Source organism: Capricornis sumatraensis, chromosome 2 (genome assembly GCF_032405125.1).
Source record: "Capricornis sumatraensis isolate serow.1 chromosome 2, serow.2, whole genome shotgun sequence".
Lineage (NCBI taxonomy): Eukaryota > Metazoa > Chordata > Mammalia > Artiodactyla > Bovidae > Capricornis > Capricornis sumatraensis.
In genome coordinates, this window is record NC_091070.1 from 89,280,719 (window position 1) to 89,306,791 (window position 26,073).

The 26,073-nt window shown below is 37.9% G+C and overlaps 1 protein-coding gene across 2 annotated transcripts; it reads left to right on the forward strand.

The window, feature by feature from the left end:
* Positions 1-239: 239 nt before the first annotated feature.
* Positions 240-24,845, forward strand: PSMC6 (proteasome 26S subunit, ATPase 6). 2 transcript variants are annotated; one of them, XM_068963579.1, is made up of 14 exons: positions 240-366; positions 1,336-1,415; positions 1,507-1,546; positions 1,794-1,846; positions 4,177-4,244; positions 4,486-4,600; positions 9,743-9,830; positions 11,123-11,184; positions 11,267-11,390; positions 11,741-11,802; positions 13,212-13,332; positions 13,477-13,557; positions 20,640-20,711; positions 24,095-24,845. In XM_068963579.1, the coding sequence occupies exons 1-14, from the start codon at positions 240-242 to the stop codon at positions 24,211-24,213; spliced, it is 1,212 nt and encodes a 403-aa protein (XP_068819680.1). In that variant the 3' UTR covers positions 24,214-24,845. The 2 variants fall into 2 exon arrangements, with proteins under 2 accessions (XP_068819680.1, XP_068819681.1); XM_068963580.1 differs by lacking the exons at positions 240-366; positions 1,336-1,415; positions 1,507-1,546; positions 1,794-1,846 and adding an exon at positions 1,900-2,058.
* The last annotated feature ends 1,228 nt before the right edge of the window (positions 24,846-26,073 follow it).

Below are 26,073 nucleotides of genomic sequence, written 5' to 3' on the forward strand. Positions count from 1 at the left end.
AGCGTGACTTAAAAACACCAATGCTTCTCAGGGGATAGCGCCCTGCTTTACCCAGGCAGACCAGCAGGGGACGGTGTAGGTGGAGGTCTCCTTCCACGGGCTCCGGCGCCCTAGACGCAGAAGTTGGAGAAGGGCAGTGCAGAGGCGGAGCCAACCGGAAGGGGCGGGGTCACCTGCGAACCTGCCCTTCTAGGGAGGCTCTTCTCCCTCGCCCCGCCCCGTCCCCCGCCCCGGCGGCCATGGCCATTCCCGGCATCCCCTATGAGCGACGGCTTCTCATCATGGCGGACCCTAGAGATAAGGCGCTTCAGGACTACCGCAAGAAACTGCTGGAGCACAAAGAGATTGACGGCCGTCTCAAGGAGTGTGAGTGCACCTTTCTTTCCACGTAATCTCGTACCTGGACCCGCTTCTGTCTCTGCCGAAGTGGAGGCCTTTTGCCGAGTTCGGCAACCGAGTCCCGGGGATGAGAAGGCCTCAGTCCAGGGACAAGGCGCTTTGTCATTCCGCCCAGTATTTGGGAAGTCGAGCCTTTTCGGGCGTGGAAGTGATCTAGTCTGGTCCAGGTGACAGACAGAACATCCCCAGTTCTGAGATGAAAGTGGGAAATGACCCGACAAAGAGTGAGGAAGAAGTTAGTCACAGATGTTTCCCAGATTGAGGTGCAAGGAGTGCAGTGTTGGTGGAGCCCGGGGACCCGGAGCGGGGAAAAGACATGAGTCAAAGAAGCTCAAGCACGAGATGAGATTCTAGGGGGGTTGGCTTGTTAGTGGAGAAGAAAGCCGAACATGGGGTTTAAGGGATAAGGCGTATCGGTCAGTAATAGCCCTTTTCATCTTTACTCGTGGTTTGAATTGTACTGCATTAATTACACAAGTTTCCCTTACCTCCTGAAAAGAGTTTTGTATTTTTTTCTTAATGCACCGTCACCGACGTAATGAATGAAAACCTTAACCATAATTCTGTGGAGCTTTATTTAGGTTAAAAAGCCAGAGGGTAACAGTGCATGTAGATAGATGAAGTGAGGAGGGTCTAACTCTTATTATTTGGATTTGTAATCTCAGATCTGGAAATGTCAGGTCAATATCTGTTAAGAATGTTACCTAAAATGTGCTCAAAGAAGTAAGTATCGCCCATCAAGAAAATAAAAATACATGCTTTCTCTGTAATATTTCGTTTTGAAACATGTCATCTACAAACAGCATTGTTACTTTTGTGTGGTCTGATACAGTGGATATAAAATATATGTAAAGTGAAACAGACAAAAGTTAAGATTTGGTGCCTTAAACTCGCGAAGATTACTTAATTCAAAATGTTCAAATTATATTATTTCAGTAAGGGAACAATTAAAAGAACTTACCAAGCAGTATGAAAAATCTGAAAATGATCTGAAGGCTCTACAAAGTGTTGGGCAGGTAGGTAATGGAGTTTGGGATGTAGAGGGTGATGGTGATTTATTTTTTTAAGCTCTTGGCAAAAAATAATGCTCTCTTTTTTCTTTATTAGATTGTGGGTGAAGTACTTAAGCAGTTAACTGAAGAAAAATGTAAGTGTATTAGATTGTTAGTAGAGAGAAAAAGAGCAGGGTTACCTCCTTTCTGTCACCAGCTTTGAATGCTTATTGCTTAAATGAGTATAATGAAGATAGATGATATTCTTGCATAGACTGAGTTTTCTTTCAACTCTTGTCTTTTGGAGAACAAAATAAAATGCAACCTGCCATCAATGTGGATATATTTAGTTTTTACTTTCTATGTTTCAATTTGTTTTTTCATTTCTTTTTTCCCCTTTAGTCATTGTTAAAGCTACAAATGGACCGAGATATGTTGTGGGTTGTCGTCGACAGGTAACATTTTGTATTTGTATAGTGCTTTATAATTGACAAAAGTGCTTTCAAGTAAGTTATTTACTTTTCCAGGTCCCAAAGGTGACTTGTTCAGATACAGCTAATTATTAATAAAGCCTAAACTCAAACCATGGATTTGACTCCTGATGAAAGCTCAGTCGTGTCTGACTGTTTGCAACCCCATGGACTATACTGGCTATGGAATTCTCCAGGTCAGAATACTGGAGTGGGTAGCCTTTCCTTTCTCCAGGGGATCTTCCCAACCCAGGGATTGAACCCAGGTCTTCCACATTGCAAGCGGATTCTTACCAGCTGAGCCCTCCTGGTAGTCTATTTTTCTGCTTGATAGCATTAGCTCAGTCAACTTTACACACAGAGAAATCAGAGAATCTTAGAACTGAAAAATAACTCAGGTTATTTTATTTTAATGTCTCTTTTTGAAGAAGACTTAAAAGATTAAACCTTATAAATTGCACTTTAAACATTCAGAAATATTACTTATCAACTTTCCTGTAGGTTAAATTGATTTTGTATGAATTGGTTTAGATTAGAATAAGCAAATTGATATAACTCCCAAGTTTTATTTTGCAGTCAAAAACTGACAAACAGATTTGAATTATTTAGTAACCACTGAAGCCAATTTATGTACTGCTCTGTTCTTTAGGAAATGCCTTTAGCAGATTTAAAAAAACTCATTGGAAGAGTTCTCTCTGAGTATTTGTTATATCAGGTTCAGGTTTTAAAACATTGATCCAACATGGCTATAGAATGGAATTTTACCCAGGGACTAAGTTCAGTCTTAAGATTTTACTTACATATAAGTGGGATGATATTTTCTAAATCAAAATTTTAGATGCCTAATCCTATAAAGGATATTTATGTCCCTTTTAGGACCCTTTGGATGCCAAAAGTTGGCATTTAAAGATATGACTGTATGAGGGCAATAGAGCATTTGAAAGCTGAAAAATATTAGAAAGGCCGGAGTATATATCGCCTGTAGATATAAATGAAATAACTTCTTGTTGATCTCTGTTTAAGCTCTTGTTTCAAGTACAGTAGTCCTTCATCCGTGGGGGATATGTTCCGAGACTCCCAGTGGATGCCTGAAACCTAGGCATACACCAAACCTATATGTGCTGTGTTTTTTCCTACACATACATACTTATTATGATAAAGTTTCCATTTATAAATAAGGGAGGGGGAACTACTGTATCTGGGAAATATTTTTAGTTTAATCCATTATATTAAACCTAGTTTTTAGCTTGCTTCCACTTCAGGTTGCTCTATCCTGTCCAACTCTTCGCTACTTCGTGGACTGTTGCCCTCCAGGCTCCTCTGCCCATGAAAATTTCTAGGCGAGAACACTGGAGTGAGGTGCCATTTCCTCCTCCAGGGGATCTTCTGACCCAGGCATTGAATCCATGTCTCCTGCATTTGTCTCCTGCATTGGCAGGCAGATTCTTTACCACTGAACCACCAGGGAGGCTTCCCACTTCATTTTAACTGGCACTAAATCCTAAACCAAGCACTCTTTGCAAAATTCTGTGAAAAGTGTTCAGTAATTTGTGTGATTCTGAAGTTGTATTAACAAGCAGTTTTCTAAACTATTGAAAAGTAACTTTTTTTTGAGAAACAGCCTGAGCGTGATTGAATCTCTTTGGATAGATTCTATCCAGTTCTACCCAAATAAGTTACACTGTCTAAATATGCCAATAAATTATTTAGTATGATTCAACTTAACATGAAATATGTTTACCATAGTGTCTGACAGGTAGCAAAGGAATGAATGAAGGTTGCTGGGATGTTTTTAATTCTTTAGAATTAAAAAAAAATCTCTAGAGGGAAACAGTGCATTTCTCCCCTATCTACTGTGATCATGGAGTATATTCTTCTCAAAACCATAGTTTTTAAAATAAATTTAATGGGCATACTTGTAAGATGCTTTCCTTTCTTCACAAATGTTCACTAAGGGATTTCTGTATGTATACTTTGCTACCAGTTTCCAAAGTCACTGTACTACAGTGCCTAAATCAAAATGATGAGCAAAACTATTAAATAGTGAGCCTTTGAAAGTAAAATACTGCAGTCAGTTCCTGCTTCAAAAACAGTCATTGCCTCCTCAAATTTTGTGTATAGGGGTTTCACGTTTCACAGTGAGATTGCACAAAAGGGCACTTTTTTAAGAGGCAGCTCTGCATGTTGTTTATAATCTAATATTGGTGTTCTCTCTAAAGGATAAAAATGATTATTTGGCTTCTAACTATGCTCTTGTTATACTGTTATACCCCCTTTCAAGTGTTTATGTAACACTTTCTGTTTTATAAAATTAGCTTGACAAAAGTAAGCTGAAGCCAGGAACAAGAGTTGCTTTGGATATGACTACACTAACTATCATGAGGTAGGTGTCTTATACTATTTAGTTAACCTTTTATTGTCATGAAGGGAATATTTTATCCAAAATCAGTGCTTCCTGAGATCACTGAATATTTTGCCACTTTTCTGCTTTTACTAATTTCAGATTAACTTAAACATGATTTTATAAGATCTCCTACAGGTTCTTGTATAAGCAGTCATTTATACTCTTTGTAGGCTGAGACAAAAGACATCTTTTAAAAGAAAAGTACACTTTATCATTACAGATATTTGCCAAGAGAAGTGGATCCATTGGTTTACAACATGTCTCATGAGGACCCTGGGAATGTTTCTTATTCTGAGATTGGAGGGCTATCAGAACAGATTCGTGAATTAAGAGAGGTTGGTAGTGTATGCTTTGTTCTCTGAAGTTACCAAGAAATGGTACTGGTTTTAAAGTGCCTAAAGGCCAGCGCCTGTGGTGTCTGGGTCTCTGGAGCCTGGGCTGCAGTCTGGGGAGGCTGAGAGGCAGATGGCAGCGCTACCAGCTCCTCTCCCTGCCCCACCTCTGTCCTAGGGGCCACGCTCTACCTGTGTGGTGGTAGGTGGGCTGTCTGTTAAGATGTGTCATGTACATTTGTATCAAAAATAAGTAACCATGAAAAAGAAATGCCTGAAGGAAGAGAGAGGATGTAAAATTACTTTGTCCAAATAATGTTGACTGAATATTATATAAATAGTATTTTTGCTGAGAGAAAAATAGCTCTGAAGCTCTAGCTATAAAAATGACAGGTTTTTGTAATTTGGAGATAATCTGGTGTTCAGTTCAGTTCAGTCACTCAGTCGTGTCCGACTCTTTGCGACCCCATGAATCGCAGCACGCCAGGCTTCCTTGTCCATCACCAACTCATGGAGTTCACTTACTCACGTCCATTGACTCAGTGATGCCATCCAGCCATCTCATCCTCTGTCGTCCCCTTCTCCTCCTGCCCCCAATCCCTCCCACCATCAGAGTCTTTTCCAACGAGTCAACTCTTCGCATGAGGTGGCCAAATTTGGTGTTAGAAAAATCTTACTCTTTTTTTATGACGAAGAAGGGGAAAACAACTAAGAATAATTGACATATACTGATACATTGAATAATGGATATAATCCAATGCTCGTGCCATCTGTTGGTTTGATTATTTTGTAATTTACTTGGGTTGGAGCACATTTGGATAGTGTGTGTGATGTAGTGTTTTCCCATAACCTCGTTATGCTATTACCCTTATAATAGAGTAAGTTATCTGTGTCTTACATATTTTATTTTGTTAAAGCTGTTTACTGTCATTTAAGAAAAATACTGGCTTTGGGTGGCTTAAATGGTGTGCTGCATTCCATGGGGTCACAAAGAGTGGGGCACAGCTTAGCGACTGGACAACAGAAACAATTAAGTTCTTAGGTGAACAATCAAATCAGGATTGCCTTGCTTCACAGCACAGATAGCTTCTTAACAATTCTCTTTTAAGCAGATTACATTGTCCTATTGATTTCATCCTAATTTAGGATGGAGATACTCAGGAATGAATTTGGTTAATTAGAAAAGGGCTTGCATTATCTGATTTCAGCACTTTAAATTTTCTGGAACTCTTATTAAAGGTACAGATTCTTAAGCTGTCTGCATGGTTTTGATGTAATGGATTAGGGGTAGAATCAACAGGAATTAACATTTAAACAAGCATTCTGGGGGAGTTGCGTTAATGTCCAATGGTTACGACTCTGTACTCCCAGTGCTGGGACCCTGGGTTCCAGCCCTGGTTGGGAAACTAAAATCCTGTATGCCTCATGGTGTGGCCTAAAAAGCAAAAATAAGCACGCATTCCAGATGATTATGAAACCAAGCTTTTTAACTTTTTTAAAACCATCTTGAGGAAGCACTGGCTTAAGCAGAGATAAAAGCATGTTATTTTCACTTAGTAGTTAATGAAAGGGCAGAGAGAGAACTGGGGCTTCATGAAACAGTGAAATCTTTTACAGTGGTTTGCTGCATCAGCCATAGGAGCAGAATCTCTCTCTCTTTTTCTCCCTCTCACACACATACACTACAGACATGCAATCCCTTTTCCATCTGCAGACAGTTGAGAATATTAATTACACACACACACACCAAGGACATCTGCAGACAGTTGAGAATATTAATTAAACACATGCACACCATGAACATGCAGTCCCCTTTTCCATCTGGAGACAGTTGAGAATATTAATTGCCCACAGTTTTGGTATGTCTTAATCATACCTTATGTGCAAAACTATTCAATAAAAGTTTCTCTTTCAAGTTACTGGTAAACAGTGGCAGACTTCATATTTTGGGGCTCCAAAATCACTGCAAATGGTGATTGCAGCCATGAAATGAAGAGACGCTTGCTCTTTGGAAGAAAAGTTATGACCAACCTAGACAGCCTATTAAAAAACAGAGACATTACTTTGCCAACAAAGGTCCATCTAGTCAAGGCTATGGTTTTTCCAGTAGTCATGTATGGATGTGAGAGTTGGACTATAAGGAAAGCTGAAAGCCAAAGAATTGATGCTTTTGAACTGTGGTGTTGGAGAAGACTGTTGAGAGTCCCTTGGACATCAAGGAGATCCAACCAGTCCATCCTAAAGGAAATCAGTCCTGAATGTTCATTGGAAGGACTGATACTGAAGCTGAAACTCCCAATACTTCGGCTACCTGATGTGACGAGCTAACTCGTTGGAAAAGACCCTGATGCTGGGAAAGATTGAAGGCGGGAGGAGAAGGGAATGACAGAGGATGAGATGGTCGAATGGCATCACCGACTCAATGGGCATGAGTTTGAGTAAACTCCATGAGTTGGTTATGGACAGGGAGGGCTGGCATGCTGCAGTCCGTGGGGTCGCAAAGAGCTGGACACGACTGAGCAACTGAACTGAACTGAACAAGTTACTGGGACTGAAGAGTTTAAATTGGACAGTCAAATGCTCACCTTTTTGGTCCCTCACTTTGCTTCCTTTGAATCAGTCTTAGGGCATTGAGCTGACTGTGGCTCAATAGCAAGGAGGGATAAGGGAAAGCCTTATCAATGCAAAGAAATAGAGGAAAACAATAGAATGGGAAAGACTAGAGATCTCTTCAAGAAAATTAGAGATGCCAAGGAACATTTCATGCAAAGATGAGCACAATAAAGGACAGAAATGGTATGGACCTAACAGAAGTAGAAGATACTAGGAAGAGGTGGCAAAAATACACACACAGAAGATCTGTACAGAAAAGACCTTCATGACCCAGATAACCACGATGGTGTGATGATCACTCACTTCGAGCCAGACATCCTAGAATGCGAAGTCAAGTGGGCCTTAGGAAGCATCACTATGAACAAAGCTAGTGGAGGTGATGGAATTCCAGTGGAGCTATTTCAAATCCTAAAAGATGATGCTGTGAAAGTGATGCACTCAATATGCCAGCAAATCTGGAAAACTCAGCAGTGGCCACAGGACTGGAAAAGGTCAGTTTTCATTCCAATCCCAAAGAAAGGGAATGCCAGAGAATGTTCAAACTACTGCACAATTGGCAGTCATCTCACACACTAGCAAAATAATGCTAAAAATTTTCCAGGCCAGGCTTCAACAGTACATGACCCAAGAACTTCCAGATGTTCAAGCTGGATTTAGAAAAGGCAGAGGAACCAGAGTTCAAATTGTTAACATCCATTGGATCATCGAGAAAGCAAGAGAGTTCCAGAAAGACATCTACTTCTGCTTTATTGACTATGCCAAAGCCTTTGACTCTGTGGATCACAACAAACTGGAAAATTCTGAAAGAGATGGGAATACCAGACCACCTGACCTGCCTCCTAAGAAATCTGTATGCAGGTCAAGAAGCAACAGTTAGAACTGGACATGGAACGACAGACTGCTTCCAAATCAGGAAAGGAGGACGTCAAGGTTGAATATTGTGACCCTGCTTATGTAATTTATATGCAGGGTACATCATGTAAATGCTGGGCTGGATGAAGCACAAGCTGGAATCAAGATTGCTAGGAGAAATATCAATAACCTTAGATATGCAGATGGCACCACCCTTATGGCAGAAAGCAAAGAAAAACTAAAGAGCCTCTTGATGAAAGAGAAAGAGGAGAGTGAAAAAGTTGGCTTAAAACTCAACATTCAGAAAACTAAGATTATGGCATCTGGTCCCATCACTTCATGGCAAATGGATGTGGGAACAGTGAGAGAGTTTATTTTGGGGGGCTCCAAAATCACTGCAGATGGTGACCGCAGCCATGAAATTAAAAGATGTTTGCTCCTTGAAAGAAAAGCTATGTATGACCTACCTAAACAGCCTGTTAAAAAGCAGAGACGTTACCAACAAAGGTCCGTCTGTTCAAAGCTATGGTTTTTCCAGTAGTTATGTATGGATGTGAGAAGTGGACTGTAAAGAAAGCTGAGTGCCGAAGAATTGATGTTTTTGAACTGTGGTGGAGAAGACTCTTGAGAGTCCCTTGGACTGCAAGGAGATCCAACCAGTCCATCCTAAAGGAAATCAGTCCTGGGTGTTCATGGGAAGGACTGAAGCTGAAGGTGAAACTCCAGTACTTCAGCCGCCTGATGTGGAGAACTGACTCATTGGAAAAGACCCTGATGCTGGGAAAGATTGAAGGCAGGAGGAGAAGGGGACGACAGAGCATGAGATGGTTGGATGGCATCAACAATGCGATGGATATGAGTTTGAGCAAGCTCCAGGAGTTGGTGATGGACAGGGAAGCCCAGCATGCAGCAGTCCATGGGGTCACAAAAAGTCGGTCACAACTGAGCAACTGAACTGAACTAGAACATTAAGAGCAGAATTTATGGTTTTATTAAGACTACTATGACAAAATGCCAACCTAAGAAAATTTTAAATAACATTTCTTTCGGTGACAGTTTTATAATTATTTTTGTTGTATTCAAATGCAAAATAGTGTGGATCTTTTTGGGTTTTTTAGCTTAACTGATTTCTTTTAGTATAATTTTTTTGTTGATGCATAGGTTATATTCAGTGAAATTTTAAACGTACGAGTTTTTAAATGTACAGTTGAAGTATGTTTTGACAGGTTATATGCCTGTGTAACCATCACTTATGCCAAGTGTGTGGTTATTTTAACAAGTGTGTTAAATAAGTAGTACAAATTACCACATGCTTGTTTAAAAAAATGAGTATTTTTATGTATTTATTTGACTGTCCTCATCTTAAAATTGTAGCATGCAAGATCTAGTTCCCCAGCCCAGCCTTCTGCATTGGGAGTGTGGAGTCTTAGGCACTGGACCACCAGGGAAGTTCTGCCACATGCTTTTTTAATTTTTAAAATATTTTAAGCTCTTTAGATTTAAGAGATATCTTACATCTGCCGGATAAAGACCTCTAGTATAAATGGTTTTACATAGCACGAATTCTAGATCTATTATGAATTATGTGTGTACGTTAACAGCTCATATTGTACTTAAAATATTTGAAAGTACATTAAAATGTTAACTAACTGTTTAAGAAACCTGCAACTTCTTTTCTAGGTAATAGAATTACCTCTTACAAACCCTGAATTATTCCAGCGTGTGGGAATAATACCTCCAAAAGGGTGTTTGTTATATGGACCACCAGGTTGGTGTTAAGCTACGTCTGTCTCAGTATGAATCAATGAATAAAACAATAAGATATAAATATTTAATGTCGCCATTTCAGCCTTCATTCTGTTCAGAGTAAGGAAGCAACTGGAGATGTGTGTCTATAATTTTCTTAGCCTTGCTTAGTCTTATGTTTCATAAGCATATATCTTAACATGTTGTGATTCTAGCCAGTTGTCCCGTGTGGTTCACAGACCCATGGGTATCCCAGAGATACTTTCAGGGTATCTGCAAGGTCAGAACTTACTCTTGTAATACTAAGATGTCAACACCGTGAAAAAGGCAGCTAACATCTGTGTTGATGGTGCAAGGGTGCTCATGATGTAGCATGAATTAATTAAGTCAATGGCACAAAATGTTACAATAGTCATTGTCTTTGTGGCCACTCAACATGTGCAGTATGAAAAGAGGCCAGTTTCACTTTAAAATATCCTTGATAAACTGGTAAAAATATGAACTTTTGATCCTTGAATAATGTCTTGTATTTTATGAGGAAATGGAAAATACTTTAAAGTATTTCTGTTGCATTCTTAATAGGGTAGATATCTCCAAGAAAACCATTTGTGCTGTTACTCAGTTGCCTGCTGAATTCGCTGCTTTTCACATAGTGCCATTTTACTTGAAAGAAAAATCTACAATTAGTTATCAGACTGGTTACTGGTAACCTTGCACATATTTTTTTTTAAAAAATGAAGTTAGCCAATCCTATTAAACAACTGACCCCATCTGTAACTGTTGATAAAATTGGAACTTTGCACATGAAAATTTGTTTTTGAAAACTTTATATCTGGTACTATGAGCTTGACAACTTTTCCACTGTGTTAATACAGGACAGGATGAGATTGGTGATGGTATTAGCAAATATGATTTTTTAAATATTGTATAATGGAAAATGCCAGTATTGGGAAGATTTTAATAATCCACTGAATCAGTAGTTTTCAAATAGCCAATACTTAATATTATAATATCATACCTAAGTAAAGATCCACTCAGTGTGCAGTATACACCAATGGATTTTAATATGCAAGTTTCCATCATAGTTTGTTACTAAGTAGGGTTTGGTATATTTCTAGAGTTATGTATTTGGTTGGCTTAAAATAAAATGAGAAAGGATATTTTGAATAAAATGGAAACTCTGTTCAGGACTTGGCCTCCTTTTGCAAAATTTACTATTCAAAGGATTACATTCTTAAAAGCTTTTGAAAATTTATCTTATTTTCCCTCAAATTTATATTACTTTTCAAAAATTACTTCTTTTTTCATTCCCAGGTACAGGAAAAACACTCTTGGCACGAGCTGTGGCTAGCCAGCTGGATTGCAATTTTTTAAAGGTAAAGGGAAGATTCTTTGTGTAGTTGTTGAAATGAAATTTGAATTGTCTTATGTTTACCTTAATGTTTTTCCTTTAATCAGGTTGTATCTAGTTCTATAGTAGACAAGTACATTGGTGAAAGTGCTCGTTTGATCAGAGAAATGTTTAACTATGCCAGGGACCATCAGCCATGCATCATTTTTATGGATGAAATAGATGCTATTGGTAAGAACAACAGTTTTTAAAATTTATTTTAAACTTTTCTTGAAAGTTAGGAAAACTTTTTAATCTAAAAGAAACTTTTCCATCTCTTTTCACCTCTAATTGCAACTTCTGTGAAGTAGCAAGATGAATTATTTTTTAATTCTTTAAGTTTAACCAATCTTAATAAATAAACTTCAACATTGAGAAAATGAGAAACATACCAAAATCAATTCTAATTTTATCAGTATAATTTTTGTTAATTAATTTTCATCTTAATACTTTAAACCCTAGAACTATCATTTTTGTATTGTTTTCTTAAATGATGCTTAAAGAGGAGGAGTAACACATAAGTTTCCATATCGTTATTCTAGGCGGTCGTCGGTTTTCTGAGGGTACTTCAGCCGATAGAGAGATTCAGAGAACTTTAATGGAGGTAATATTTGGTGAAAGTGGTTTAGAAGAAAATCAGTATTTATAAAATGAATAAGTATACATTGGGTATTTGAAAGTCAAAATATGTACAATGGTTTAAATGAAGAATGCACTTACATATGAAATTTGAAAATATTGCCAGGAATGAGCACTTTTCTCTGGCACAGTCTCTAGTAAGAAAATAAGTCCTAGAAAACAATAGGGATATCCAAAAATTTTCATTTGATTTACTGCTGTACTGTTCTGTTGTTTGAGCAGACTAGCTATTTAAATATTTAAATTGTATATTGTACTTACATTGTGAATGTGATCTTGTATTAGTTTTACAGATATTTTACAAGTGACAAATATATTAAAACTGGTAACAGTAAATGAGTTGTCATTATGTATTAGGCTATTCTGAAAATTACTAATACTTTCCTCTATTGTTGACAATGAAAGAAAGCTAAAATTGTTTTGATTATTGAAGATGGATGCTGGGGTATTGAAATGTATATTAAAGCTATTTCCCACTCTTAAGTTCTGTGAAAGTGATGGCAAGATTTTAAACACATTTTCCAACTTCTATAAATAGATAGGTAGCATTGGTAATACATTGTCAGTTTCTGTCTCAGTAGGGGTATTGGAAAATTGTTTTTTATAAATGTTTCTGGTCTGCTCAGAATATACACAGTATTTCAAAATTAGTTGAGTCTTTTAGAAGCCTTAAATTGAATTATTTTTAAAGCAACACATGCTAGTTTTATTCATGTAGCTGATATGTTATTAGCTAACATTTTGGGAATGTTAGACATATTGACATAAAGAAATAGACATATTGTTAGATTAGCTTTGTTTTAAAGATGTGATTGAATGCAGTTAGATTTTCCAGCATTTACTCAAGAAAACTTTAGAAATTAAAGGAAGTATGTCTCAGTATTTCTATGTATAATAGAATTATTTGAAAAGATGTTTAATGGATTTATTATCAGGTTTGTAGAAAATCATTGTGTCCAGTTATGCTAATGTAAATTTTATATCTGGCATACCATAAGCACTTGAAACATTAGTTATTATTTTTGTTTTAAAACTAATTCTATCAAAAAATTTGAACATTGGAAGTCAGATCCATATAGTTTAGTTTCATAATTTTTGATTAGATGGATGCCTTCAGATTTATTAGACCTAGTCTGAAAGCTGTAGAAAGGTATATAGTTAAATAATCTACCTTGGACCTTTTAGCATGAAAAATATATCCCTTTATGTAAGAAAAATAAATTCCATCAGATGATCATTCTGTACCTCATATATCTATCTGTAAGCAATATATTTCATGGCTGTAGGCATATAAAAGTTGTGTCTGAAGTTTTTTAATGGTTGGGATATTTTATAAAATGTACCTTTGATTTATATTCACAAATACATTCTTAGCTACTGAATCAAATGGATGGATTTGATACTCTGCATAGAGTTAAAATGATCATGGCTACCAACAGACCAGATACACTGGATCCTGCTTTGCTTCGTCCAGGCAGATTAGATAGAAAAATACGTGAGTTAAATTTCTTTGCCTGCTGTCCATTTCTCTTTGTCTATGTCTATTTCTGTATCCCAAACCTCCTCCTCACCCCCTACTCTATTTAACAAAGAAAAAACCTGACTGTAATATAATTTTTTATAATTTTCTTATTCTCAGATATTGATTTACCGAACGAACAAGCAAGGTTAGATATATTGAAAATCCATGCAGGTCCCATTACAAAGCATGGTGAAATAGGTAAGGAAATAGCTTATTTTTTATATATTCACATTTGGTAACTGTGTAAGCAAAATACTACTGGATATTACCGATAGTCTACCAAATTGAGTTTTAGATTCAGGAAACATGGTGGTCTTGAATTCAGCTAATAGTTGTTGAGCATCTGCTCTGTGCTGAGTTGTTCTAAGTGCCTAGGATATAGCAATGAACAAAACAGACAAGTTCGTGCCTTCATGTAACTTGTCAGGAGAGACAGGTGAAGTGAGTAAAATATTCAGTTGACTCTTGAGCAACATGGGATTGAACTGTGTGGATTGGCTTATATGTGGATCTTTTTCTCTAGCAAATGCTGTAGTACTACCTGACTGGCTTTGGTTGAATAAACAGATGCAGAATCATGGATATGGAAGGCTGACTATAAGTTATGCACAGATTTTCGATTATGGAGAGAGCTGATGCCTATACCCTTTATGTTCTTCAGAGTCAGCAGTCTAGTATATTCAGTTCAGTTCAGTTGCTCAGTCATGTCTGACTCTTTGCGAGCCAATGGACTGTAGCACACCAGGCTTCCCTGTCTATCCCTGTCTATCCTGGAGCTTACTCAAACTCATGTCCATCAAGTCAGTGAAGCCATCTAACCATCTCATCCTCTGTTGTCCCCTTCTCCTCCCTCCTTCAGTCTTTGCCAGCATCAGGATCTTTTCCAATGAGTCAGTTCTTCATCAGGTGGCCAAAGTATTGGAGTCTCAGCTTCAGCATCAGTCCTTCCAATGAATATTCAGGACTGATTTCTTTTAGGATGGACTGGTTGGATCTCCTTGCAGTCCAAGAGACTCTCAAGAGTCTTCTCCAACACCACAGTTCAGAAACATCAATTCTTTTGCACTCAGCTTTCTTTATAGTCCAACTCTCACATCCATCCATACATGACTATTAGAAAAATCATAGCTTTGAACAGACGGACCTTTGTTGGTAAAGTAATGTCTCTGCTTTTTAACAGGCTGTTTAGGTTGTTCACAGCTTTTCTTCCAAGGAGCAAGTGTCTTAATTTGATGGCTGCAGTCACCATCTGCAGTGATTCTGGAGCCCCAAAAAATAGTCTTTCAAGGTTTCCATTGTTCCCACATCCATTTGCCATGAAGTGATGGGACTGGATGCCATAATTTTAGTTTTCTGAATGTTGAGTTTTAAGCCAATTTCTTTCACTTTCATCAAGAGGCTCTTTAGTTTTTCTTCGCCATCTGCATATCTGAGGTCATTGACATTTCTCCTAGCAATCTTGATTCCAGCTTGTGCTTCATCTGGCCCGGTATTTACATGATGCACTCTGCATAAAAGTTAAATAAGCAGGGTGACAGTATACAGCCTTGACGTACTCCTTTCCTGATTTTGAAGCAGTCTGTTGTTCTGTGTCCAGTTTTAACTTTTGCTTCTTGACCTGCATACAGATTCTCCAGAGGCAGGTCCAGTGGTCTGGTATTCCCATCTCTTTCAGAATTTGCTACAGTTTGTTGTGATCCACAGAGTCAAAGACTTTGGCATAGTCAATAAAGCAGAAGTAGATGTCTTTCTGGAACTCTCTTGCTTTCTCGATGATCCAGTAGATGTTAGGAATTTGATCTCTGATTCCTTTGTCTTTTCTAAATCCAGCTTGAACATCTGGAAGTTCTTGGGTCACGTACTGTTGAAGCCTGGCTTGGAGGATTTTGAGCATTACTTTACTAGAATGTGAGATGAGTGCAATTGTGTGGTAGTTTGAACATTCTTTGGCATTGCCTTTCTTTGTGATTGGAATGAAAACTGACTTTTTCCAGTCTTGTGGCCACTGCTGCGTTTTCCAGATTTGCTGGCATATTGTTTTCCAGATTTGCTGGCATATTGAGTGCAGCACTTTCACAGCATCATCTTTTAGGATTTGAAATAGCTCAACTGGAATTCCATCACCTCCACTCGCTTTGTTCGCAATGATGCTTCCTAAGGCCCACTTGACTTTGCATTCTAGGGTGTCTGGCTTTAGGTGAGTGATCACACCATCGTGTCTATCTGGGTCATGAAGATCTTTTTTGTATGGTTCTTCTGTGTATTCTTGCCTCCTCCTCATAGTATCTTCTGCTTCTGTTAGGTCCATACCATTTCTGTCCTTTATTGTGCTCATCTTTGCGTGAAAATGTTCCCTGATTTTCTCTGATTTTCTTGAAGAGATCTCTAGTATTTCTGATTCTGTTGTTTTCCCCTGTTTCTTTGCATTGATCGCTGAGGAAGGCTTTCTTATCTCTCCTTCCTTTTCTTTGGAACTCTGCATTCAAATGGGTGTATCTTTCCTTTTCTCCTTTGCCTTTAGCTTTTCTTCTTTTCTCGGCTATTTGTAAGGCCTCCTCAGACAACCATTTTGCCTTTTTGCATTTCTTTTTCTTGGGGATGGTCATGATCACTGCCTCCTGTACAATGTCTTGAACTCCGTCCGTAGTTCTTCAGTCACTCTGTTTATTAGATATAATCCTTTAAATCTATTTGTCACTTCCACTGTATATTTGTAAGGGATTTGATTTAGGTCATACCTGAATGGCCTGGTGTTTTTCTCTACTTTCTTCAGTTTAAGTCTGAATTTGGCAATAAGCAGTTCATGACCTGGGCCACAGTCAGCTCCCGGTCTTGTTTTTGCCGACTGTATAGAGCTTCTCCATCTTTCGCTGCAAAGAATATAATCAGTTTGATTTTGGTGTTGACCATCTGGTGATGTCCCTGTGTTAAGTCTCTTGTGTTGTTGGAAGAGGGTTTTCTAAGACCCTCTCTTAGAGGGTTTTCTCTTGGCAAAACTCTGTTAGCCTTTGCCCTGCTTCATTTTGTACTCCAAGGCCAAATTTGCCTATTATTCTGGGTATCTCTTGACTTCCTACTTTTGCTTTCCAGTCACCTATAATGAAAAGGACATCTTTTTTGATGTTAGTTCTAGAAGGTCTTGTATGTCTTCATGGAACCATTCAGCTTCAACTTCTTCAGCTTTATTGGTCGGGGCAGAGACTTGGATTACTGTGATATTGAATGGTTTGCCTTGGAAATGAACAGAGATCATTCTGTCGTCTTTGGGATTGCACCCAAGTACTGCGTTTTGCACTGTTTTGTTGACTGTGATGGCTACTCCATTTCTTCTCAGGGATTCCTGCCCACAGTAGTAGATACAATGGTCATCTGAGTTAAATTCACCCCCAGTCCATTTTAGATCAGTGATTCCTAAAACGTTGATGTTCACTTTTGCCATCTCCTGTTTGACCACTTCCAATTTGCCTTGATTCGTAGACCTAACATTCCAGGTTCCTATGCAGTATTGCTCTTTACAGCTTTGGACTTGGCTTCCATCACCAGTCACATCCACAACTGGGTGTGTTGTTTTTGCTTTGGCTCTATCTCTTCATTCTTTTTGGAGTTATTTCTCCAGTGATCTCCGGTAGCATATTGAGCACCTACCGACCTGGGGAGTTCATCTTTCAGTGTCCTATCTTTTTGCCTTTTCATACTGTTCATAGGGTTCCCTTCTCCAGTGGACCACTTTTTGTCAGAACTCTCCCCCATGACCCGTCCATCTTAGGTGGCCCTACACTCAAGGGTCATAGTTCTTTTATTTAGACAAGGCTGTGGTCCAGATCAGTTTGATTAGTTTTCTGTGATTGTGGTTTTCATTCTGTTACCCTCTGCTGGATAAGGGCAAAAGGCTTATGGAAACTTCCTGATGGCAGAGACTGACTGAGGGGGAAACTGGTTCTTGTTCTGATAGGTGGGACAAGCCCTGGGACAATGCTCAGTAAATCTTTAATCCAATTTTCGGTTGATGGGCTGTGTACCCTCCCTGTTGTTTGACCTGAGACCAAACTATGGTGGAGGTGATGAAGGTAGTGGGGACTTCCTTTAGAAGGTCCCCTGCGCATACTGCTGCACCCAGTGTCCCTGACCCCACAGCGGCCACCACTGACCCATGCTTCCGCGAGAGACTTCTGCATACTCATGGGCAGGTCTGGAGCAGTTTCTTGTCGGGTCACTGCTCCTTTCTCTTGGGTCCTGGTGCACACAAGGTTTTGTTTGTGCCCTCTAAGAGTCTGTTTCCCTAGTGTGTTAAGTTCTGGTGGCTTTATGGTGGGTTTAATGGCGACCTCCTCCAAGAATGCTTATGCCATACTCAGATCTGCTGCACTCAGAGCCCGTGTCTCTGGCAGGCCACTGCTGACCTGTACCTCCACAAGAGACACAGACACTGTTCTGGCTCAGTCTCTGTGGGGTCTCTGGGTCCTGGTGCACACAAGGTGTGTTTGAGCCCTCCAGGCGTCTCTGGTTGTATGCAATTTGATTGTAAACGCGATTTTGCCTCTCCTACCATCTTGCTGGGGCTTCTCCTTTGCCCTTGGGTGTGGGGTGTCTTTTTGGTGGGAACCAGCATTCTCCTGTCAACAGTTATTCAGCAGTGAGTTGTAATTTTGGAGTTCTTGCAGAAGATGAGCGCATGTCCTTCTACTCTGCTATCTTGACTTGCCTAATACATAGTTACTGGATGATGATAAGTACTATGGAGAAAAATAAAACAAGAAAAGGGGAATAGGTATGCCAGGAGCAGGTATGAACATGTATACAGTTTTGAATGGAGGTAGGGAGGGGGAAGCACAGGGAAGGCCTTACCAAAGTGATTTTTAAGTAGTGACCTAGAAGAATATTTGGGGAAAGATCATGCAGAAGGATCAGCAAGTAAGAAGACCTTGAAGTAGATGCATTCCTGGAACATTCTAGGGCCAGCATTGAGATCAAAGTGTCTGTGGCAGAGTCAGTGGGACAGTAGCAAGTGAAGTGGGCTTCCCTGGTGGCTCAGCAGTAAAGAATCTGCCTACTATGCAGTAGAGGTGGGTCTGATCCCTGGGTTGGGGAGATTCCCCTGGAGGAGGACATGGCAATGCACTCTAGTGTTCTTGCCTGGGAAATCCCATGGACAGAGGAGCCTGGGGGGCTACAGTCCTTAGGGTTGCAAAGAGTTGGACACAACTGAAGTGACTTTGCAGCAGCAGCAAGTGAAATAAATCATAGAAGTAATGGGAATCAGGTTTTGTAAAACCTTATTGAGGCCACTGAGTAGGAACTTTGGCTTTTGTTTTTAGTGGTATGCATGCCATTGGAGGACTGTGAGCAGAGGAATGATATGACCTTTTTATTATTTAACCTTCTATTGCAGAAAATTGGAAATACATAAAAGTAGAGATGAGTATAATCTTATCAAGTATTAATTCCCCAGCTTCAGTAATTAACTCTTGGCCAATCTTGTTTCATCTGTAATTTCTTCTACCTCTTCCCTCTGGCTTTTTAAATTGCAGGCATTATATCATTTGTAAAGTTTTCAAAATTTACTCACCTTAAGATCATTCTGGCTGCAACTAGAGGGACAAGGATATAAACAAGAGGATTGATGAGGTTATTTCAGTAATGCAGGCAGAAGATGGTGGTGGCTTGGTCTAAGGAGGTAGCAGCATCTTTTGTACTAATGTGATTCTGGACCTGTTTTTAAGATAGAAGTCATAGGACTTGCTAATGAATCAGATGTAGGGTGTGAGCTAAAGAGAAGAACCAGGAATGACATAGGTTTTTGACTCATGCAACTGGACAAATGGAATTGCCATCAATTAAATTTGAGGTAAGACGGGAAAGATTAAGTTTTAGAGGGAGAATGAAGAATTTGATTCTGGCAGTATTTAATTTGAGATGCCAGTTAGATAGCCAAATGAAGATGTTGATTAGTGATTCTTGGTGCATCAATAGTTCATTGGAGAGGTCTGTGCTGGAGCCAGAAATATGGGTAATGTCAGCATAGAAATGGTTCTAAGGAAGTGACCATGGTTAGAAAAGGGTTTTAAAAACTGAGCTAATTCCAGCATTAAGAAGTTGAGAGGAAAAACCATCAAAGGAGACTGAGAAAGGGTAGTCACAGAGGTAGGAATTAACCAGGAGCTGGTGGTATCCTGGAAATAAATGAAGAAATTATTTTAAGGAGGGACTAATTTCCTGTTAAATGCTGACAGTGGGCCTGATAAGAAGAGTTCTGAGATTGGATTTACTAGGTGAGGATCATTGGTGATCTCATGAAAAGAAATTTCTTTGGAGTGGTAGGAGTGAGAGCCTTATGCAGATGGATGTCAGAGAGATGAGGACATGAGGCATTGAGTTTAGGCACTTTTAGGAGTTCTTTGGCAAAGGGGAGAAGATGTGGAGGTGCAGCAGAAATGGAGATTAGGAATTGGGGGAATTTTCTTTAAGATGGAGGGATTTACTTTTTTTTTTTGCTGATGATAATGATCTAGGAGAGAGAGATAAGTGAAGACTAATTGATCAATTGTCTGTGATTTCAAATAGATATTCACATATTCTAGATTGCCTGACAAGGGTATCTTATCACAGATTTTCACATTGTAGTAGCCTTTGTTGCCTCTCTTCTTCCTATCCTTCATCAAGTCTATAATTGACAGCAGATCTTCAAGTCTGTCATGTGGACAGAAAGGTCATGTTATCATGGATCTCACCACTTGGAGCTTTCACAGAAATCTGAAAACCTAGCCAATAGTTACGCTAGCATTTAAAATTGTGTGTGGTAAAATGATGTCTGATGACTTATTTTTGGTGTAGTTTTATTTGTTTTAATGATTAAATTCCATTGTGGTTACAGTTGGTTTTGAATGTTCTAGATTTGTTCAAATTACAAACTTGGTTTGTAATTTATAAACTTGGTTATAGTTTATAAACTTGGTTACAGTTTTAGAGTCATAACATGACAGATACATGAAGTTCACATGTGTTTAATTGTGTCTCTGTGTAGAAACAGGTTAAGATGCTTTCAGATCTCGATTGTTTCTTGGTTTTAGAGTTTTAGAAGTACGTTTATTTCTGCTTGGTGCTGGTTTACTTAACAGAAGTATTGCTTTTAGTTGTTGATATTGTGGAATATTGACACAGATGATGCCTAGCTGACTTATTTCAAAGCAAGCTCTTAAATTTTCTATATGGTCATAAATCAAGTAAAGGTCTTCTGTAACTACTTTTTTTTACAACTAATTTCTAGTATTTTTCTAAAACAGATTATGAAGCAATTGTGAAGCTTTCAGATGGCTTTAATGGAGCAGACCTAAGGAATGTTTGTACTGAAGCAGGTAAGGCTTTAAAGTACAGTTTTTACTCTTGATTTTGATTTGTTTAATTTGCTAAAAATGTGCTTGGGTTTGTCCAAATGCAGAGCCTGGACTTTGCAGGGTTTTGAGTGCTTGTTATTTTCTGGGAAATTGAGTCCAAGAAGTAGGAGAGAACAGGGCAAGTGAGATGCAAAGAGGGAAAGCTGTTAACAAGGATATATAGCTAAAGTAACTGTTGTAGGCAGGAGGTGTTTGATTCTGATGAAGCTTCACAGAAACATACAGAATTCTTTCCAGGATTGTCTGGCTGAAATATGGGAGACCAGAGCATTTATTTACCAGCTCTTATCCTCTATTCCTCCATGGGACGAGATCTTCTTGGGAAAGTTAACTTCTTGGCATTTACAGATGCCTCTGGGTAGGGTTTGGAAAAACATGCATGTGATAGCATGCTGTCCCCCTGGAGTAAGTCTGAGACCGTACCGAACTGCCACGCCTGTGCTAGAAACCCAGCCGAGCCAGCACTGGGGGTCACTCCGTCTGCTGCAAAATGGTTGACAGGCCTCCTGACACTAGTCAGCCAGTAGTTCAATTTGAAAGATGGATTTATGAATTTTGTGTTCATGCAATTTGTGGAAATGTAGTAGTTTTTTAGTATGATTTTCTCTGTGAATTGTATGATTTTTATTTCTGGTTAACAAGTGGCTTTAAAACCCTATAGAGTCACTTAGATTTGTCCTCCACACAAAATTTTTAAATTAAAAAAATTTATAGTAGATTTTAGACTTTCATAGGTTGCATATGAACAGTTTTAAAGTATTACAATATGTGATTTCCTCGTTTTCATTTTACCTTTAGCCTTATTTTTAACGTTTCTCGTAAATTCACCAGTGTTTAAAGAGGCTGCTCAGACATGCTTCTCCATAGGAGTATATTCATGGGTATACTGTGAGTCAGTATCTGGATCAAAATCTGCAGGTCCAGAAACTCTCAGTAGAAGTCACAGTAAATCATGCTCACAAAGACTTACTAATAAGCAAAAATATTGAGGTAAACTCAGTAACATACACTAAAAGCAAAGCAAAATGAAGTTGCTCAGTCGTGTTGGACTCTTTGGAACCCCATGGATTCTAGCCTACCAGCCTTCTCTGTCCATGGAATTTTCCAGGTAAGAGTACTGGAGTGGGTTACCATTTCCTTCTCCAGGGTATCTTCCCAACCCAGGGATTGAACCTGGGTCTCCCACATTGCAGGCAGATGCTTTACCAACTGAGCCACCAGGGAAGCCCACAACTTAAATTATGACATTCTCCTTTCAAAATCTACATTGGACCAACTTATTAGAAGATTTTTTGGTGAAACTGAAATCCAAACAAAAGCAGTATCATAATCTTAAAAGCTGATACCATTAAGTTATATTCTTTTTCCCACATTTTTTAAAGTTTATTTTTAGCTATTTCCCAATAAAGAATTGTAACTTGGTGTGAATTAAAATTTAAGCTTTTTATGCTTCTCATCTGGAGACTGAATTTGGTTTTCTTTTTATTCAGCTTCAATTTTTTTTTTGTTAACATAGCTTTCTGTGAGTTAAAATATATTTAATTCAATTATAGTTGTCTTTTCCCATTCAAATCCTGAGATTATCTTTTTTTTGGATTAGAATGTATCTCAGATTCATTCATTCACTAAAAATTATTTGGAAACAGTAATATGCACAAGGTTTGGAAAAATAGCTTGCCTAATTAAATTACAGCCTTCTAAACAGGTTTTAAAACTTCACTATTAAAAAAACTAGTCATTTCCATTTACCTAATTTCTGAGGATAGCACAGAATAACTATTGCCAAGATTTCTTATATAGAAATCTTGAAGACAGGAAGCAACCCTTGAAATTTTCTATTGCAATCCAGTCATTTAATCTTAGTGAAAATTCAGTATAAGCAGATCCTCAGTGAAAATAGTGGTAGGATTCATTTATTTAGTAGATTATTTTATTTTACCAGTTTTAACTTATCAGGAAATTAGGTTTGTCTAAAACTCTGGGACCTACATCTATGACACAATGTTTTTTAAAAACACCTACAAACCTTTACCTCCTTGTCAAGTAGTATTTGACAAGTAACTTGTCAAAAATTGAAAGCAAAAATTGAATTGTGTTATTTGAATATGAAAGTCATATTACCAATTTGTACATGAAAAAGGTAAATTTTCTTACATGAATAATGCCATTGGTTTTTGTTAAAGCCCACTGTTGATTTTATTTAATTCTTATTCTCTAAGTTTTTGATTATTAACAAGGAAAAGGTATCAAAATTACTGGAGTTGTTTTGTGTTTTCCCAAACCATAGATCGGAGAAGGCAAATGGCAACCCACTCCAGTACTCTTGCCTGGAAAATCCCATGGACGGAGGAGCCTGGTAGGCTGCAGTCCATGGGGTCACACAGTCAGACACGACTGACTCGACTTAGCAGCAGCAGCAGCAAACCATACATGTGCTCCCTCCTTCCAGGGGATTGCTGCATGCAGAGTTAGGAAAGAGCTGCCTAAAATGTTTATGTATTGTTGATAGTTGGGTTTTGTTCATTGGCTTCCCTGGTGGCTCAGACAGTAAAGCATCTGTCTGCAATGCAGGAGACCTGGGTTCGATCCCTGGGTTGGGAAGATCCCCTGGAGAAGGAAATGGCATCCCACTCCATTCTCTTGCCTGGAAAATCCCATGGATGGAGGAGCCTGGTAGGCTACAGTCCATGGGGTTGCAAAGAGTAGGACACGACTGAGTGACTTCTCTTTTACTTTCACTTTTGTTTTTTCAAGATGCCTTTGGATACAGGGACTGTGTGAGCTGGAGTTAAGTATCCAGATAATTGTTTCATTGTTTCCTAATTTTTGGTTTGGAAAATAATGCTCACTATAGCTATGGAAATTAGTTGAACAATGATAGTGGTTTTTAACAAATTGGAACTGCTTGCTGAGAAGTAGTACATCTGGGTTCCTTCACATTTATTCCATAGAATAACATTATTTACTTTTCCAGTTTTTTTAATTGAGATATAGTTTTAATTGATATATAAACTAAATTGACATTTAGTCTCATGTGTGCAACATAATGATTAAGTATTTGTATATATTATGAAGTGACTACCACAGAAAGTCTAGTTAACATTCCATCATCACACATAGAAAAATATTTTTCTTGTGATCTACTCTTAGCAACTTTCAAATATAAAATGCAGTGTTAATAAGTATAGTCACCATGCTGTACATTACATCCCCAGGACTTACTTTTTTAAGTGGAAGTTTGTACCTTTTGACCACCTTCAACCATTTCACTTACCCTTCTTCATTATTTTATAATAAATAATCACATATTAAATATAGCAGTCGTGTTGTTTTCTTCTCCACAGGTATGTTTGCAATTCGTGCCGATCATGATTTTGTAGTACAGGAAGACTTCATGAAAGCAGTCAGAAAAGTGGCTGATTCTAAGAAGCTAGAGTCTAAATTGGACTACAAACCTGTGTAATTTACTGTAAGGTTTTTCATCGCTGCATGACATCTATTGGCTTAATTTTTAAAAAGTTAAAATAATGTATGTATTGGCAATGATCTCATTAATAGCATATGAATAAAAATGTTGTATGAATAACATTGTAAAAATTAGTAATTCAGTAATTCTGCTTTTAAGAAGTACAGAGGAAATTTGTATGTTTGTTAATGTTGCATTTATTGCAGCAGAAGTCAGAAGAGTATGTTGAAGCTTTTTGTATTTGCTGTGTGAGTATTTTGTAAAACCTTGAAAATGGTTTGAGATAGTAGTACCAGGGAGCATTTCTTATGACTTATTTTATATCACTTGTTTTCCTCATCCTAAAAAGTTTAATAAAATCTGTTTAATTTAGTTCTCCTACAAATATTCTTGTCTTTTATAAGACTACATTTTCAATGGTCTATTAGGTTCTTTAGTAAGTATAATAAACTAATAACCAAGATGAAGTTGTATTTAGATCGTAGATTTTTGAACTTGAAAACAGTACCTACACTCAGTGTTCAAGACCATTTTACTATATGTAACATAGATGTGTGTGTGTATGTGTGTGTGTGTGTGTGTGTGTGTGTCTGTGTGTGTGAGAGAGAGCGAGAGAGTCTATATCTGTATATCCCTCCTTCCAGAAAGTCTTTATTTATTTTTTGCCTTCTATGATTAGGCTGTATGATAGTTGATTGATACAGTACATGCACATCCATACCTTTTTTTTAAGATTATGATTAAAAGTAATGTTTGCTATTAAATGTGACTTGGTTTTCTTGATTTTTGTAAGATGATAATTTCCTTTTGAGGTTTGTACACTCTTCTCAGAAAAACTTACACATATGTACACACAATTTTGCATATATTAAAACTTGCGAGATGTATTATTTCCCAAGCTCACCCAATGGACTCCATAGGTATCTATGGATACCAGGCTCAGAGTGTCTGATGTAGGGGATGTTGATGTCAGAAGTGTTCAAAACAAAAGTTCTGTTAGCTATACACAATTCTTTCTCATATTATGTGGGAATTAAAGCTTTAACAAATTACAACAGGAAATCATCATTGGGCATCAATTAAGATTGTTATTAAAGGTGCAGTTAAAAAAAAGAAACTGTCTTCAGTTTAGTAAACACTGAAGAAATGAATATGACTCAGGTAATTATAAAATCATTCTGCTAATAAAAAACTTGCTAGCAGAGTAATATGTGGCTTTTTATGACTACAAGAGAACCGTTTACAGATAGTGGTAAAGAAAATGGAGCCCTCAAACTAGCCAATTTAATACTTAAAATTATTAAACAGTTCTATTTCTCTGTATATTTAGTGTGTTTCATAAATATGACTATAAAAAGTAATAGGATGTCAGGTTTAGGTCAAATATCAGTGTGATCTTTTTTATTCTTTCCATTGTAATTTGCAGTTGTTGGGGGGCGGGGGGTCGTTTTTAAGAGTAAGTTTGGTGTACAAATCTTGAATGTTTAAGTGTGGGTTCCTCCACTAATCTTAATTTTCTTCATCTGTTTAAAAACAAAAAAGATACCATTATCTCCCTAGGCCCAGAGAAAGTGTTTATACCTGAACTTTATTAACAATATCGTATTAACTGATTCAAACTCCTTTTAAAAAGATATTGAAAGCCATATAGTTTATAGTTTACTAATACGTTGAAGTGTAATAAGCTTAAAATTAAAGGAAGAGACCTTCAGTATTATGTACAAATTAGTGAGCTATCAATTTTTCTTATTTAAGATTTTTTCTTGATATTTTCCAATTGTCATATTCCCAAGTATTGTTAAAAGTACACCTTTTCGATTTGCTTAAAAGTGAGTGTTTCATTCTGTGTCGCATTAC